Consider the following 15,824-nt stretch of genomic DNA (forward strand, 5'->3'; position numbering starts at 1 on the left):
AATAAGCCATTTCTCACTAATTTAAATTAAATTACATCCAGTCTAAATTAAGTTCTTATTCCTCACATTTAGAAGGGTTTTTTCCCCTATTTCTTTTGTTCAATTATATCTGCTGAAAAGGTAGTCTGTGCTCCCAAGCATTTATAGTGTGTCAACCCCAAAAGGCTGTGGATTTCCTTTAACATATTCATGCTCAGTTGTGCAGTTTACTGTAACAAGGCTAAAGAATCTTGCACAGCAAATGAAGACTTGGAATAGAATAGTGTACCTTGATATTTCACATCTATTGTGTTTATACAAGACATGACTTACCTTCCTAGAAAACTATAATGAAATGTTTGCTGTTGCAGCAGTTGACACTGCTTTAGGAAAATATCCTTTGTTAAATTTTCTTTGATTAATCTTCTAGAAATCTGTGGAGAATAGAATGGGTTTTCAAAATCATATCCTTGAACAATGTCTATCTTATCCTGCACACAGGGGATTTTACCTGTGCTCTGGCCAAGCCGATTCTCCCCTTCCTACAGCGATGACAGTCAGAAAAGCTACAAAATTCTGTTTGTGCCTCGTGATGTCCGCAAAAAGTGGTTTGCATCTGCCTTGGCAGATGGATGTGAATTGCATTTTGAATAATTTCAAAAACTTGAGCCAGTATTCAGGGTGAAATGTAAGGTCATGGCGTTAGTGAGAGCAGTTCTGTTTAAACAGATCTGCTATTCAGGCTGCCGGTGCCCCCCTTCAGTGGGAAAGAATAAGGGAAGCTGCTGACGAGGAGTGATGACAGCCACTGCCAGCAGCAGTGATAGTGGATTCAGTAATCTAATAAACTGGGTTATTATTCCTTTCAGAGTCAAAAGGCTGAATAAAATTGGTGTGGAATACTTCTAAACACCCTTTTTAGAACAATTCTTTGCAAATTGTGATTTGAGAGAAAAGTTGTATTTAAGCCTTTATCTATTGCTATTATAAACTTTGTTCTGAATCACCCTCATGATGAACATACAGGTAACAGTAGCTCAGATCCTATGCAAATATTCAATGCAAAATATATTGACATTTATTGCAGGATTTTATTTATGTTTCATATATTTTCTGTTTTGCTTTAAAGCAGAAGATCACGCAGTAACAAAGTTTGTAAAAATATCCCAACTGGTAATAGTTAATGACAGTCCATTTTTCTGGCTAACAAGCTTAGCAACAGTACATCAGCCATGAAGATAAGTGGTATCCCAGCATTCCCATTCATTGTAAATCTCTGGTGTTTCATTTTGACTCTGTCACCACAAAGCAGCTTGAAGAGCAACTTTCATGGCTCTCTGAGAACTCCTCTGATGGGGACAGGGTGCTGTAGTGACCATAGCTTGAAGGAAAACAGGGATCTTACAGTACTCCAGCTCAGCTTTCCTTTTCAGGAGAGCAGATTGATAGTCCTAGGAATAAGCTGTGTTATGTAGGCTCCCTCCTCCGCCTCTCCTGCAAGCACAGCTGTGCTTTAATAAGAGAAAGAATTTGGCATCCAACGAGACCATGGGATTTTTTTCTTTCTGGTTCTGAGGATTGTTTGGTAGAGTACCAAGGGAAACTGACAGCACACTCTGACTTCTCTTTTTTGCCATTTTTGGTCTTTGCCAGCTTGGCACTTGCCTGAGGAAGACTTAATTTCATCTGGGAAAGAAACAAGCTAGTTCTGGGAGACTGTGAGGTGGAAGTGTCTCAGCCTGATGGTTATTGTTCCCAGAGCCATGCCTCAGAGGAACCATTTTTAAGATGTTTTATTTAGAAATCAGGGACAGAACAAGTCATAAAAATGACTAAAGAAGTAAAAAATGCCAAATTTGTATGGTCTAATCATTAAGTGGGCTGAGAACAAGGTGTCCTGTATTTCTGATGATTGAAGTGAAAAGTCATAATCAAAAGCATGCAACAAACATAATTCTGAAGACACATGGTTTTTTTACTCTTTAAGTGGATTTACTTCAAAAAGTGACTTTCTAACTTTAAAATGTGTTCCTCAATTTTATTAAGCATTACCTTTTATTTTTGAAAAAGTAACCATTCTTGAAACTGAGATGATCCTACCTACAAACTGCTGATTCAAACCCAGCCTTCAATACCCAAATGATGTCATTGCAGAAAAGTACAGTACAAAGAAGCCAGTAGTAGGCTTCTTACTACTTCTGTTCTTTTAGGTCCTGTAGTTTTAGCTACATATATTTGACAATCAATGGTCTGTGTGCCTGAAGTATGAATGCCTGTTTTGAGCATCTCATAGAGTTTAATGTGGGGATTTCTGCTATCTCAGCTTTAAAATTTGCCTTGTTTCTGAGAAAATAGACTTGTGAGTAGCAAATTTAGAGGAGCTGCTTATTGAGAGCAACTGTCCAATATGGAGATTCTGGGCCAAGTGCTTTTGTCAGGCTGGTCATATCCATTTCACACTTTTTATGAAGGAAAAATCAGTAGCAATATGAATTCTCCCCTCAACTATGTGGCTTGTAGGCAATTGCAGATAGGGCAGTGGTGATCTGGAACAGCCTTGTAGGAGCTGGCAGATCTCCTTCTTGCAAGTTCTTGCAGGCTTCTCAAAATAATTCATGGCCTCATCTTTGATTTCCTTGAGTCAGTCAGTGACAGCTGCTGCCCAGAAAGGGAAGAATTCATTTCTTATTCCTGGAACTGGACATTTCAGGGCCTGTGTTCTTCTCCCCATGGTCCAGCTCTCTCTGAATCAGATAGGCATTAAATTTTCAAAGACTGTTGAAACCCATGTTTTGACTTTCAGTACCTAATTGTTAGTGTCTGGGCAGCTTTTTCAGTCCTAGAGAAAAAGTGCTGTCTGCAATTGGTTCTTCAGAATCTCCTCTAAAACCAGAACTTTGCTGGAGGTATTATCTACCTCACTATTATATTCCTGTCCACAGAATATCTTTATGGGATCCAAGTTCCTTGCAGGAATAGAGTCTGATTTTTATTTTTGTGGGCTCACCTTATGCTTTAGTGATGATAATAATTTGTGAAAAATACAAGCCTGTTGCATGAATTCACAAACACATGAAAGAAAGTCTTTCCCTTCCAGAAGGCTTTGTTGGGGAGAAGGAGTCACCTTCAGTCTTTGGGTCAGAAGAGCCAGATGTGAGGTCCTGGTGACTAAATACCACTTCCTTGAGCATGACAGAGCCTGACAACTTGACTCAGCAGTGCTGACAATTCACCTGCAGTGCAGTGTATCAATTTGGGTGCAGCAGTTCAAGTTAAGAAAACTTAAGTTTCTGAAAGAGTGGGAGAATTGGTGTTGTTCCAGATAAGAGAAGCTGATTGGAACACCATTAGTCTTCAAATGTATTAAATTATTTTTTCAAAATAATAGGCTTTCCAGTAGTAGATAAGAAGCTGAAAAGAAATAGAAGAATAAGAAAAGAAACGTTTAGATTTGAAATTTTCAGCCTAGAGTACAGTTAAGCACTGGAATAGCTTGCTGAGGAGATATAAGAGTATTTGAAAGAAGACCTTAAGGACAAGTTAGACAAAGATATGTTGGCAATCACAGATGTTAGATTTACTCTGCCACTATGAACAAGTTTGAGTTAGATGCCTGCTTGAATTCTTTTTTTGCTCTACTTTTTATTAATAGCTGTTTCTCACAATGAGGACCAAAATTTCTCCATTCAAAGACAGGTATCTTTTTTTCTGGGGTTCTGATTTGGAGAAAAAAGACCTCCCCCAGCTAAATCATAAAACTAAATGTTAGCCTTTTTCCCTGTGTGGCATTACTCAAAGATAGATTTGAAAAGTGCTTCCAAATGTTTTAGAAGATACTAAACTGAAACTCCTGTCACAGTGGGCTGAAGTCTTAAATAAGCTGGCCTTATTCTTTCAGCTGGTTTAGCTTCTCTGTAAATGTTCAGTTTGATATTCTACTCTGACAACGTCCCCATGAGAAATGAAGTTTTATTTTAGCCTTGTATTTTACTGTACTTGAAGTATATCTATTTGAAGAATGACCCCAATAACTTAATTTTCAGTATCTGGATTTCTTCAAAATATTTCTCTCTGGACTCTTGCACCCTTCATTCTAAAAAAGGTCATAAGTGGAATATTTTACAAGAGTTTGAATTGCCAAGCCATTATACCCATCCATAGAATCAATCTATTTTATTTAATGTTACTCTGATGTTATTTTCACTTACATTTAACTTTTGTAAGAATGAAGAGGCCAAACTCTAATTCCACTCAACTATTTGTTACTACCCTCAGCACTTGTATCTTTTAGCCAAAAGATCTTTTAGCCAAAAGATGGTGTGGTGTTACTTAAAACATAAAGTTTCGTAATTGTTTTAAGAATAACCAGATATATTATCTTTTTTTTTTTTTTTTCAGGAACTGCATCTGTTGCTGTTGCAGGTCTTCTTGCAGCTCTGCGTATCACCAAGAACAAATTGTCAGATCACACAGTGTTGTTCCAGGGAGCTGGAGAGGTGGGTATTTTTATACATTGGGGAAATTGTACTATGATAAGTTTTATTACTATTTACTTGAGTTATATGTGTCCAGTAAACAAGATGATTAAATGAGTAGAATAATTACTAACACCTGCTGAAAGTTGTTTTTTAGTTCAAATGTAAATTTGCAGAAAAAGCTCTGATCATCTGGTGAAGCCTTCTATCTTTCATAAAGCATTTTTTGGAGATCTGCTCTCTTTTTAGAACTTCAAGTTTTAGCTCTTCCACAGTAAATTATTGAACTGCTCTTGATATAACCAGGCAAAACACTTTTTGAAGGATGAGGAAATACAGCAGAGAAAGTAAATATAACAAGTTTACCTGAGTCAGCACTATTTAGTAAGAAGAGCCCCTTTGATTTTTTTTTTGCATTGAATATAGTTTTTCAGTATCCTGCATTTTAAGGTCGTCCATTTCTGAAGATCTTTATGCACACTATTTTTCAATACTGATTTTTGAGTATTAATTTCTAAGCCACTGACACACAAGTGCAGGCTGTACTTATCTACAGTGTGGCTTGTCATCTCTCATGTGAAGCCTACAACCCCATGCTGGCTTCTTTAATTTCATTAAATATTTGGTATTATGCCTGCAGCTTTCAAAATGGCTTGTATCTATATCTTCCATGTCATCACCTTACTGCATCAAGACTGTCCATCTTTCTGGAGTTCCTTCCCCTGGTGTTCTTCCATGTTCAACAAGCAGATGAATTAATGGTCTAATGTTGGGGTTTTTTTTGTCAATAAAAAACTGGCTGTTTTTTACCTGGCTGTTGCTGCCAGGAGGTAATGGTAGCTCTCACCCCTGCTGCAGGAGCTGTTTTTTAATAAAACTAATTATTTCTTAACAAAAAAGGGAAAATCTCACTTGGTTCTCAGTGAAAATCAGTGATAAAGAACAAGAAACAGAACCAACCCCAAAAAATATATGTACGGGTCTGTAATCAGAAATATTGGGCAGTTTGTTGGCTTGTTTTGTTGCCTGGATTTCAATCTGTACCTGTATGGCATTTAATCTGTTGGATGAAACATTATAAAATACATAAGAAGAAAAAACGTTTCAGCAATAGATTGATACGTGAGTTTTTCTTTCCCCTGCTTTGACTGGGAGCACAGCCAAGTCTAGAGTTACAAAACACATGAATAGTAGGTAAAAGGAGACTTACCTTTCTGATGGACATCTTAGAAAAAGATAAGAGCAAAAGCTCTTGTGTTTTACTTTCTGGCATGCAGACTGTTATTTCCTTTAGTTTAAATTACAAAAATTTCAAAGAAGGAAAAATATTTCATGTATTCTGAGATGAATATAATAGACTGATAGAATAGTTTGGATTGGAAGGGACCTTAAAGATCATTTAGTTCGACCCCTGCTGTCATGGGCAGGGAACTTTCCACTAGACCAGGTTGCTGAGAGCCCCATCCAACCTGGCACACTTCCAGGGCTGAAACTATCATTAAGTGGAAAAAATGTTAGTTCTAGCATTTTCTAGTTTCCAGCCTCAACATTTATTGTGCTCTCTACACTCTAAGAGTCATCTGAAGATTTATCTATACTGTGGTTTATCTATATGATTTAAGATTTATCTATGCTCTTCTGCGTTATGGTTTCTAATTACCAAGTGGTAGCTACAGTTCATTAGGTCTATTTTATGAAAAAATAATGATTCCATATTATTGTTTATTAAAATTAGAAAACTTACCTAAAATAGTAGATAAATGAAATACGTGAGCAGGGAATTTCTTTCATTTCTTATTTTGTACTCTGCTTTTCTTCTTTTTCCTTCAGGCTGCGTTGGGGATAGCAAACCTCATTGTTATGGCTATGGAAAAAGAAGGGCTATCCAAAGATGCAGCTACCAAAAGAATTTGGTTGGTTGACTCGAAGGGATTAGTCGTAAAGGTAATACAATTTTGTCATTACTTTAAATATCAGGATACTTACTTGCATTCTGTAGATAAAGACAAGAAAATATTCTTTGTGAAAGCAACTGCAACAATATCTCTCTTGGGATAGTGATTTTTTCTTTTGCAAAGTTTATTAAATTAATGACAGACTGGTGGGGTGGCATGATTATGGTTGGAGTTCCTGTTCTGTTTCTATTAGGGATGAACACATAATGAAGAAAAATTTTCAGCAGTTCATTGAAAAAGGTGTAAGAAAAGAAATGTTCAACTTTGGGGTTTAATTTTCCCATCTAAATGCGACTATTATTTGTTAGCATAGTCTTGGACAAAGATGTATAGGCACATTACTAGGATAGCAGGCAAGTCATCCTTCTGCAAGAACTGAGATGCATTGCAACAAAAAGCTTCTCTGCCCAGTGATACAGCTCATGTTGCAGATGTTGTGGTCTGCACTGCTATCAACACTGGTCAGAATTTGAAGCTGCTGAGAGACTTCATCAGTCACCCTTACCTCATTCCTTCCATGTGCCAAAATAAAGAAACATATGAATTCCATGTGCCAGAATAAAGAAACTGGTGTGTTTTAAAAGGTGGTTATGTATTTAATAGTTTGTGAGCTACTTAAAGGAAATAGATGAGAGGCCAGTTGCCTTTGCTTTTTCACCTTGCTGGTTGGTTTGAAGTATTTGCGGTCATCCTTGTTGGTACCACACTTCACAGTGTTCTTTGGCTGTCTGACATTAAAGGTCTTTTGTGGTTCACACAGCTGTGCATCAGGAGAGGATGCATTCTGCAGGCAGTATCTGCTGGCTTATTGAACAGCATCACAGCACCTTTCACTCATACTGTTAAAGGGAAAATAGTACAATCATAGACATCAAGATGGGCAATTATTGCCAAGGTCATCTTGGTCATCCCTTGCCAGAAGGCACAAAAGTAGCCTGATCAGGTACAACAGAATGCAGGTATCTAGGACACAGATTTTTTTTGTCTCTGATGCTCTTTTTTTTTGTTTAATGCATATTTTTAATCCTTTTGGTTTTCATCTAATAATTTTGAAGTGATTTTATGTCCAAACATAAATGAGTGAAGGCCTTTGTATTGGTCTGTGGCTGCAGAAACCTTGAGGTTGCCTAATCGGTTGCACCATTTCTTTCACCATAGAAAATGGGCTTATCAAATTATACTATTGAACTAAAATCACCTCCTGGTGATTAAGGGAACAGACTAACAGGGGCAGAAGTGTGAAAACTTCACAGCCCCGAAGCAGTAAAAGAGGTCTCTCTCTCTCTCTCGGTGGTTAACCAGCCTTTCTCCTTGCTTCTCACTCCGTGGTTTCTTGTCCCAGTCTCTTCGCACCTCTCACTGCTAATTTGCCAGTCAGCTGAGAATCTGGGCTGTTGCTCTTGGTAAGCAGAGACTCATTCCTTTCATAGGTTCTAAATTTTTAGTGACTCGGTGACTGCATTCTTTCCTCACTACCTTCGAGCTTCTGCGCTCTCAAGCAGTGCCAAAACCAATCAGTGTTTCACATAGCCTCGATGTTCCTTTCCTCTGCTTATTCTTCTTAGTGGAACTTTAATTTGGGTTTTGTCCAAAAAACAGTCCACTGAATTTCATGTCCTGCCTGGAGTGTATTTGTGAGCTGTTTGTGATCGCCAGACATAACAGCTGTCTGAGGTAGATTAGGGCTGAATTTGTGGCCAGATGTTGATGCAAGCAGCAGGAACCAACGGTGCATATTTCAGGTCATTGCTTGTGTTCCTGGAAGACCTGGCAGCACCAGTTTTCCCATCTGGCTGTCCTGAGGGGCTGGAGAACGCGTGGGTCCTTGCTGCTTGTTGTGTTTGAGGGACAACTGTCAGTGCTAGGCCTGGGCTGACATAAGGAAACACGTCCTTGGTCTAGGGCTCTGCAAGTCCTCTCTTGGCTTTCTTCTGCAGCAAAATGTTCCCCCACTGAAAAGTTTAAAAAAAAATTGACAAAATACCCTCCCTGCAAAGAAAGAAAATACAATATAAGCCTCAAGAGGCTTGAGATTTAACTGCTGGGAAGTTATATATACAGTGAGTAAATAATTAAACTATTCCTGGTTCCTTTTTCTGGCCTGATAGAGAATGCTGTGATTTAGGTCCACTTAGGAAATTATTTTGGCTTTAGCTGATTGCAGAAAAATGCTACAAGGCTTGAAGAACTTTCCAAACTCGTAGAAATGAGATAAGAGAAATAAAATGAGGAAGATTTATGAGAACAAAATCAGAACTCTATTATCACAAACCCTTTCATTATTGCAAAGATAAGAATTACCAAAATCAGAGCCTAGATCACCACTTAATCAAATTTTGCATAAACTACACTGACACTTATTTCTTACTACTAAGGACACGTATCAGTGGAAACCTGATAATAAGAGTCCCTTAAAATTTGCCTCACTAAAACCTGCTTGATCAGAAGAATTCTACGTGAAGCAGTGAGACCTTTTCAGTACTAGAAATATTCTGATCAGTTTCTTTAGCATTATGAGAAATAACAGAGTTGCTGAAGACTCAGCAGTTACTTTGTCCAACTAAACTAATTTTTACATCATTTATATTCTATGCTGGCCTTTGATCATTAATTTTGCAATGTGTTATTATAGATTTAAATATTTTTTCTCCTTTCATCTGCTTTCTGTAGAATCTCAACCAGTTTTAAGAAAAATAACCTGGGAACTGTTGTTGACCTGGCTGCAGTTTCCACCTTTTTCTTCTTTCCCCACCCTCAAAAGCTGCCACGAAGTCACTTACCAGGCTTTTGTTGCTGAATTTTTCCTTTGTGGGTTTTTAATTTTAGTTCAAGTGCAGCTGTGTTTTCATTCTCCTGTTAATTTTATTTTCCCCCCATGGGAACCATCTGTTTTCATTAAACCAAGCCTGATGACCAACTTTCCTGCTATGTTGTGGTAAAAGAGCTGGTGATAGAGCTGTGTTTGTTATATTGTCCATAGCTGCGTTCTATAATTCCTTATAGAGGATTTAGTGTTGTAGATACCAGTTTGTGGTTGTTGTTTGGTCTTTTAAAGCTTGTTCAGAATGCTTTCACCTTTTGAAACTGTTTTCCATAGGTGGGTGAGGAAGTTTTGCATATACTTAAAATTGTGTGACTTTTTGAAACTTACTGTCTTAAGTATCCCAGTGCATTCAAATGGAAATTTTAATGCTTAATTAAGAGACACTTTACAGTTGGTTATGCACTCTTGTGTACTTGAAGATTGTACATAATCAGTTGGGACTCATCTTTAGTTCTGCATTTCTAAATTATCACTCAATCACAGTCTGTCTGATGAATATATATTTACCTATATAAATACATTTGTGGGCAATGTCTCCCACATTCCATTCCCCTATTCTAAGTGTTCCCATTTTTTTCTGTTAATCCCACAGATTACATAAATGTGTGATGTGTGGTGAGCACATTTGGGTCTCCTTTAAAGCTGCCACAGTGTCGTGTTTAGCTGTATTAGTAGCCATGTCTTAGTCCATGACAGTTCTTTTGTGTCAGTGGTTGAGGAGAGGCACAATATGAGGATGTTGGGATATTCATGAGGTTCACCATTGTCTGAGCATTTCAGTAATGTGCTGCAAAGGCTTTTTATTGCCTTTTGTTTTGTTTTCTAAGGCAATACCAAGAACAGGGGAGGGTGATAGGCAAGAGGGTTCTTGGAAATTCCTAGGAATATGATACAATTAATAAGGCATTTTTAATATTTAAATGGACTTAGTAGAAACTTCCCCCACCCTCTGCCAAGGATGGCTGCTCCTGTGATGAGGATGGACAGGGAATGTTCCTGGGCTGCCAAACATGCTGCTCTTGCAGTGAAGTTTTTCTATAATTTGCAAGGCATTTTTGTACACCACATAATCTCTAATGCACAAAAGTTGTTCCTTTGCAGAGGGATGAATATCATCCTTAATTTTAAAGAGTAAGTCTCCATGGAGAAATGTTTCTTTTTACAGTTTTTTACTCAATTCTTTCTAGTTCAGCACAGTAATACTTGTGTCTAGTCGAGTGATTTTTATTCTAAATATCCATTAGATATGTGATCTTAAACCCTGTATGACAAGCACAATAGTATTCACTGAAGTCTGATGGCTGAAGGCCTCAGAATATTGATCTTCTAGTATCAGAGGAAGACTGAAATAGATCCCAAAAAATTAACAATTTCCATGGTCCTGATTAATTATAATGGAGGTAACTAGGTAAACCTGAAGATAATCACATAAAAGGATTTTATTTTTCATCCTCTTTCCCCCATTTCATTATCCCTGGCAATTTTATTTGCAAAAGATTCTCACAACCAATTAATTGGCATTGGATATGACCCTGATTAAAGTTCATGGTTTGGTCAAAACTGAGTACATACATCATGGTTCAGTCTTTGCTCAGAGAATGATGGAAGAGGAAGGGGGACATTTGGAATGATACAGAATTTCAGTGCCAGACTCATATAACAAGTGAAAGAATTTTCAGAGCTCACAATGAAATATAATAATATCAAACTGAATCCCATCCAGACTGTCTGTTACTGATTTAAAAAAAAAAATTATCAATAATCATTCTTTTAAAAAGTTTCAATTTCATACTAGATGAATTTGATAACGTTTTTAACTTTTATATACCACTGTCTGCCAGTTCTGCTAGCTTTTAAGTATTTCTAGCTTTCTTTTTATCAACAGTCAATTATTCTGACACGTCTATTCTTGATGAGTTCTTTTATGGCTGACTCCAACTGGCTGGGACTCTTCAAGCCAAAAAAATGATTTACATTTTAGCAAAGATGCAGTGCCTTGAGTATCTCCAGGGTGCCACAATCACTCAAAGCAGTTTCTGCCTTATTTTACTCATGCACCATCCCAGCAAAGCAATCCCTGTTTGCTTCAACAGTTTTTCTGATGCCTGGGGAATTAATCTGTGCACTTAAATCTTGCATTTGTCATGTTCTATATCAAGTACAAGTTTTGCAAAAAGGAAACATTAATTTCTCTCCGAATGCTCGTGGCATTACTCATGCTCAGTGAGTAATGTATGAAAATAAGTGAGGACAAGGCAAAAGGGTGATTGGTGGGGTGTTTCTCTAAAAGAGACACCACCAAAACCTGTTGCCTTTGTTGGCAGGTAACTCTTTGATACTGTATGCATTAGATGTACTGATGAGATGGGGACCTAATTTGGGCAGTTTATTATTTCTTTTGCTCATGCTCTGTTACTGAAATTAATTATTGATTTGCTCTATTTTCTGCTGTTCTGTGGATTTGTGATTTGCTGGTGTTCACAGATCTTATCTTATTGAAATAATTGTCTTTGTAAATTTTGTCCTGCCTGTTAACCTTGTTAACCTATTAACCATAGGTGCTTATTTACATGGAAAGGGTACTTTATAAATTTTATAGAACTAAAACAGCCTTACTTTTCTAACAATCAGTTTTCAAGTCAATGCCAGAATTGTATTTCTTACCATAATTGAACGTTTTTCTACCAACTATTATGACATTGTCTCCTCAAAATCTTGTGTCTTTTTCACACAATTGGCAACAAACTGTTTCTAAGTTGTGTGCCCAAGTTGCCTGGTTTAGTTTTATTGTATTTTCTTCACCTTTAGGTGTTAGAGGATGGGCCTGATCAGGAGGCACTGTCACTTTATAGAATCTCAGGATGGGGTTTTGGGAGGGCTTACATGTCTCTGATTTTTGGCTCCTACATGAGGTGGCACAGGGTGTCTATCACCTGCAGGCCCTTGGCCTTCAGTCAACCCCTGCCCACTGAATCCATATCCATACCTCCACTCTTTTTATTTTGCATTTTGTGACTTCTTGTACCTGATGCTGTCCTAGAGTCCTGGCTGTGGGCAGCCTGGCCTGTCCCCTCCCAGCCGGCTCTCTGTGCCCCTCCTCTGCCATCCCTTTCATGATTCTGGGGCCTCCCCACAGAGGTCTCTCTGTAGTCCCTGCCTAGAGTCTCAACAGCCTTTAGACCAGGGATTTACTTGTGATGAAACAGATAAAAAAGCCACATAGAGACCATCTCCCAAAAGGGAGATGCTTCACTACCTTCTCCTGTGACTCACGTTTTTTTTTCACAATTGCTTTTTTGTTTGTATTTAAACTCTGCAGTAGGGAATTCACAGGAAAAATGCAGGTAAAACCAAAACATTTAAAACATTTGCAGTTGGAACTACTCAAGTTACTAATGGACTGCTTTGCTCCCTGATCTACAGTCCTTGTGTCTTTTGTGGTTCTCACGTCTTTGGTATTTAAGAACCTCAAATTATTTTATGAATTTATCTGTGTACTGATCTCTAAGCCCTTGTTTAAATAAGCCACAGTTGACACAGTGAAACGGAGGCAAGTGTTTATATAAATAGTTTTCTGCCGCCCTGGTTGTGAGATGGGACGAGAGCCAGCAGTGCCTCCAATGTGGGGCAGTGCAGCCGTCAGGGTGCTCTGCTCCTTTGCAGCTGCCTCCCAGCTGATGGCAAGAGCAGCTCTTGGGGAGCTTCCAGCCCAGCCTCTCTGGCCTCGCTGGCACAGAGCTGCTCTGCTCTTCAGCCCCGGCTCCTGCGGCAGCCCCGGCAGAACCAGCTCTAACAGGCCATGGCATTAGGCTGCACATTGGTGGCGTTTGTAAGGTTTGCCTCCCATTTTCTAATTTCCCATCTATATGTCTGCTGTGCAGTCTGGTCTCCTGTTTTTACAGCTGTTATCTATGAAAATTCTCAGGGTTTTATTGATGGGTCATTTTTGTTTGTTATCTGAGCCTCAATTTGGCTGTAATGTGATGATAAGAGTAACTTTCTGTGAAAACTGTCATGTACATTTTTTTTGAAACCTGATCCCTGTTGATCAGACCCTTAAACTAAAAACTTCAGAGCCGCCCCCCGAAACTGCTCCCTATGAACTGCTTTCATTTCAAATCCCAAATACAAACAATTTCTTCATAGAACTATTCACTACTGAGTCCTGTTACTTCCTTTTGCTCCTTGAATTGAAAGGTCCTGGTGTTCATGTGACTGTGTTTTGTAATAATAAAATATAATGCCAACGACTCTGACCCATTAAGGACTAGAGACATTTTAGGATTGCCAACATCTTTCATACATAATGTCACAAACAGAGAATGTTGCCGTTGTTTCTTTATCTCTGTACTTCATCTGCTGATTTAACACAGTCCACCTTTGTAATTCATACGCTAATAAAGAATTTAGTTCATATTACTTTCCATCTCAGATACCACACTGACTTCTAATATATCTGTTTTCAGGCTGCTTTGTTCTCTTTTGTTCAAATCCAAAATAACCTAAAGGTTTCTTGGTACAGAATGATACTCTGATAGAAGCAATACTTTTCCACTAAAAAGTAATTTCTGGCATTTTTATTCTGAGTCTTTGGACTTAAGAATTATTAATCTTTGTAAGTGTTATTAATATTCTCAACCTTCAGTATTCTAGTGAAAGTATATTGTGTAGTTTATTCAGGCAGTCTGATTATCCATTAAAGATACTATGATTTTCTTCGTGGAACATTAGTTTTTAGTAGTTTTTTTGGTTGCCTGTTTTGATTTTCTGGTTTGGGTTTTTTTTGTTTTTCCAATTCAAGCAAACTTAATAAAATACCCACAGAAAATTAATTATTCTACAAAACATAAGAAAAACATATAAGATTATATAGCATTTTAAATTATAAGAAAATAATCTTGGTGCTTTTTTTTTCCTTTTTGGGATGATGAATACATTTGGGAAGTAAAAGCAAGAAGAATATATAGCCTGTTTTTCTCACTTTGCCTTCCTCTTTCTATTGAAAGAGTTTGTGAGTTGGTGTCCTCCCCTCTAAATATCTGCGCAGGTATCACATTAAATCTCTTGGTTCATCTGTGGATTTCAGTGAAAGACTTTCTGTTTGGATTTGGGTAGTGTCCCTTGAGGCAGGAGTGAGACATATATCTTTATGTACATCTACATATTCTATACATAATAGAAAACATAATGCACCTTAAGAGAGCTGATACCTGGCCTGGAGGAGTCTTTGTACATCTATTTGAACAACATGCAATAACATCCTTGATAGCAGCTCCTGGAAAAAATCTGTCCAAAAGTCTCTCCCCTATGTGGTGAGCATTGAGGTGCTTCAGTGAAACCACGAGACTGTGCAGGGGTTTGGTGTTCTGCAAAGGTCTTTAAATTGCTGGTATTTCTGAGCCCTTTTCATTGACTGAATGAATTGTTCATGACGCTGAAGAGCAAGACAGTGGACTTAGAAGACATATCTGAATGTGACTGAAGATGATGTTTCTACTTAAAAGACTCAGAGCTTCATACACAGAACCTCAGAACTCATTCAAACTCTTCAAAGTATTGTGTATTTTACATTTTTTTCTTTTTCCTATTAGGAGAAGAAAGGAAATACCAGTAAGCTCTGTGCCATGTTAGTATTTTAGGATTATGAAGATGCAGGCAGACCAGAGCAATTTCTGATTTATGCTGTTTTGTGTTGATCCTTTACTGCTCATTTCCCAGCAGCCACAGTACAAAAGCTGGCTAAGCCAGGGCTGGAAATGGACATGTCAGAAAACGTGCTCTATGCTTCTGGAAGATGTTTTAGTCAGAGCAGCTCAGCACTGACAGGTCCAGCCACTTTGCACCACTCCAGTGTCAGGAAGGAGACAAGACAGCAAACCACACAAATCCAGAATTGAGACATCTGCATTTTGGCTCATTCTCTTCTTTCTGCTGGCTGACAAAAACTCTGTGATTTCTTATTCCAGCTATAGGCATTCAGTGTACTAAATGGACTGGCAAGCCCTTATTTTAAGGAAGATACACAAAACTGAATGGTTTATTCCTTCTTGCTTGCCCTGTTGGCAGGGCACAGAGAAAAGCTAGTCATGTTCTTGCTGCTGCTTTTCTGCTTGGTGGAGAGCAGAACTTAAGAATTTATCAGTTTGTGGAGAAAAAAATACTGTCTAAAGGACTGGCCTCTAAACTAATCAAAATCAACTGGTTGGTCTTGAAATCTTGGCTGTGGAGCTTAGGGAGATGTTATGTAGCTCCTTTGGGATCACTGAATTAACAATGAAGATACATTTCTGACCCCTCTCCTATGAAGAAAGGCTGAAAGAATTGGGATTGTTCAGCCTGGGGTGCAGAAGGCCCCAGGAGACCTTCTATTGGCCTTCCTGTACCTAAAGGAGCCTATAAGAAAGCTGGAGAGAGACTTTTTACAAGGGCAGGGACTGATAGGACCAGGAATTCCATCTTTAAATTGAAAGAAGGTCAATTCATATTAGAAATGATGAAGAAATTGTTCTATAGTGAAGGTGGTGACACACTGGAACAGGTTGCCCAGAGAAATTGTGGATTCCCCATCCCTGGAAGTGTTCAAGGCTAGCT

General features: G+C 38.2%; 1 protein-coding gene across 1 annotated transcript in view; it reads left to right on the forward strand.

The window, feature by feature from the left end:
• ME1 (malic enzyme 1) overlaps positions 1-15,824 on the forward strand; it is a 154,238-nt gene that overhangs the window by 123,871 nt on the left and 14,543 nt on the right. Inside the window, exons 8-9 of the mRNA XM_059842545.1 lie at positions 4,378-4,475; positions 6,285-6,398. Coding sequence (XP_059698528.1) covers positions 4,378-4,475; positions 6,285-6,398 — 212 coding nt within the window. The remainder of the gene's footprint in view (positions 1-4,377; positions 4,476-6,284; positions 6,399-15,824) is intronic.

This window comes from Haemorhous mexicanus, chromosome 3 (genome assembly GCF_027477595.1).
Source record: "Haemorhous mexicanus isolate bHaeMex1 chromosome 3, bHaeMex1.pri, whole genome shotgun sequence".
Taxonomy (NCBI): domain Eukaryota; kingdom Metazoa; phylum Chordata; class Aves; order Passeriformes; family Fringillidae; genus Haemorhous; species Haemorhous mexicanus.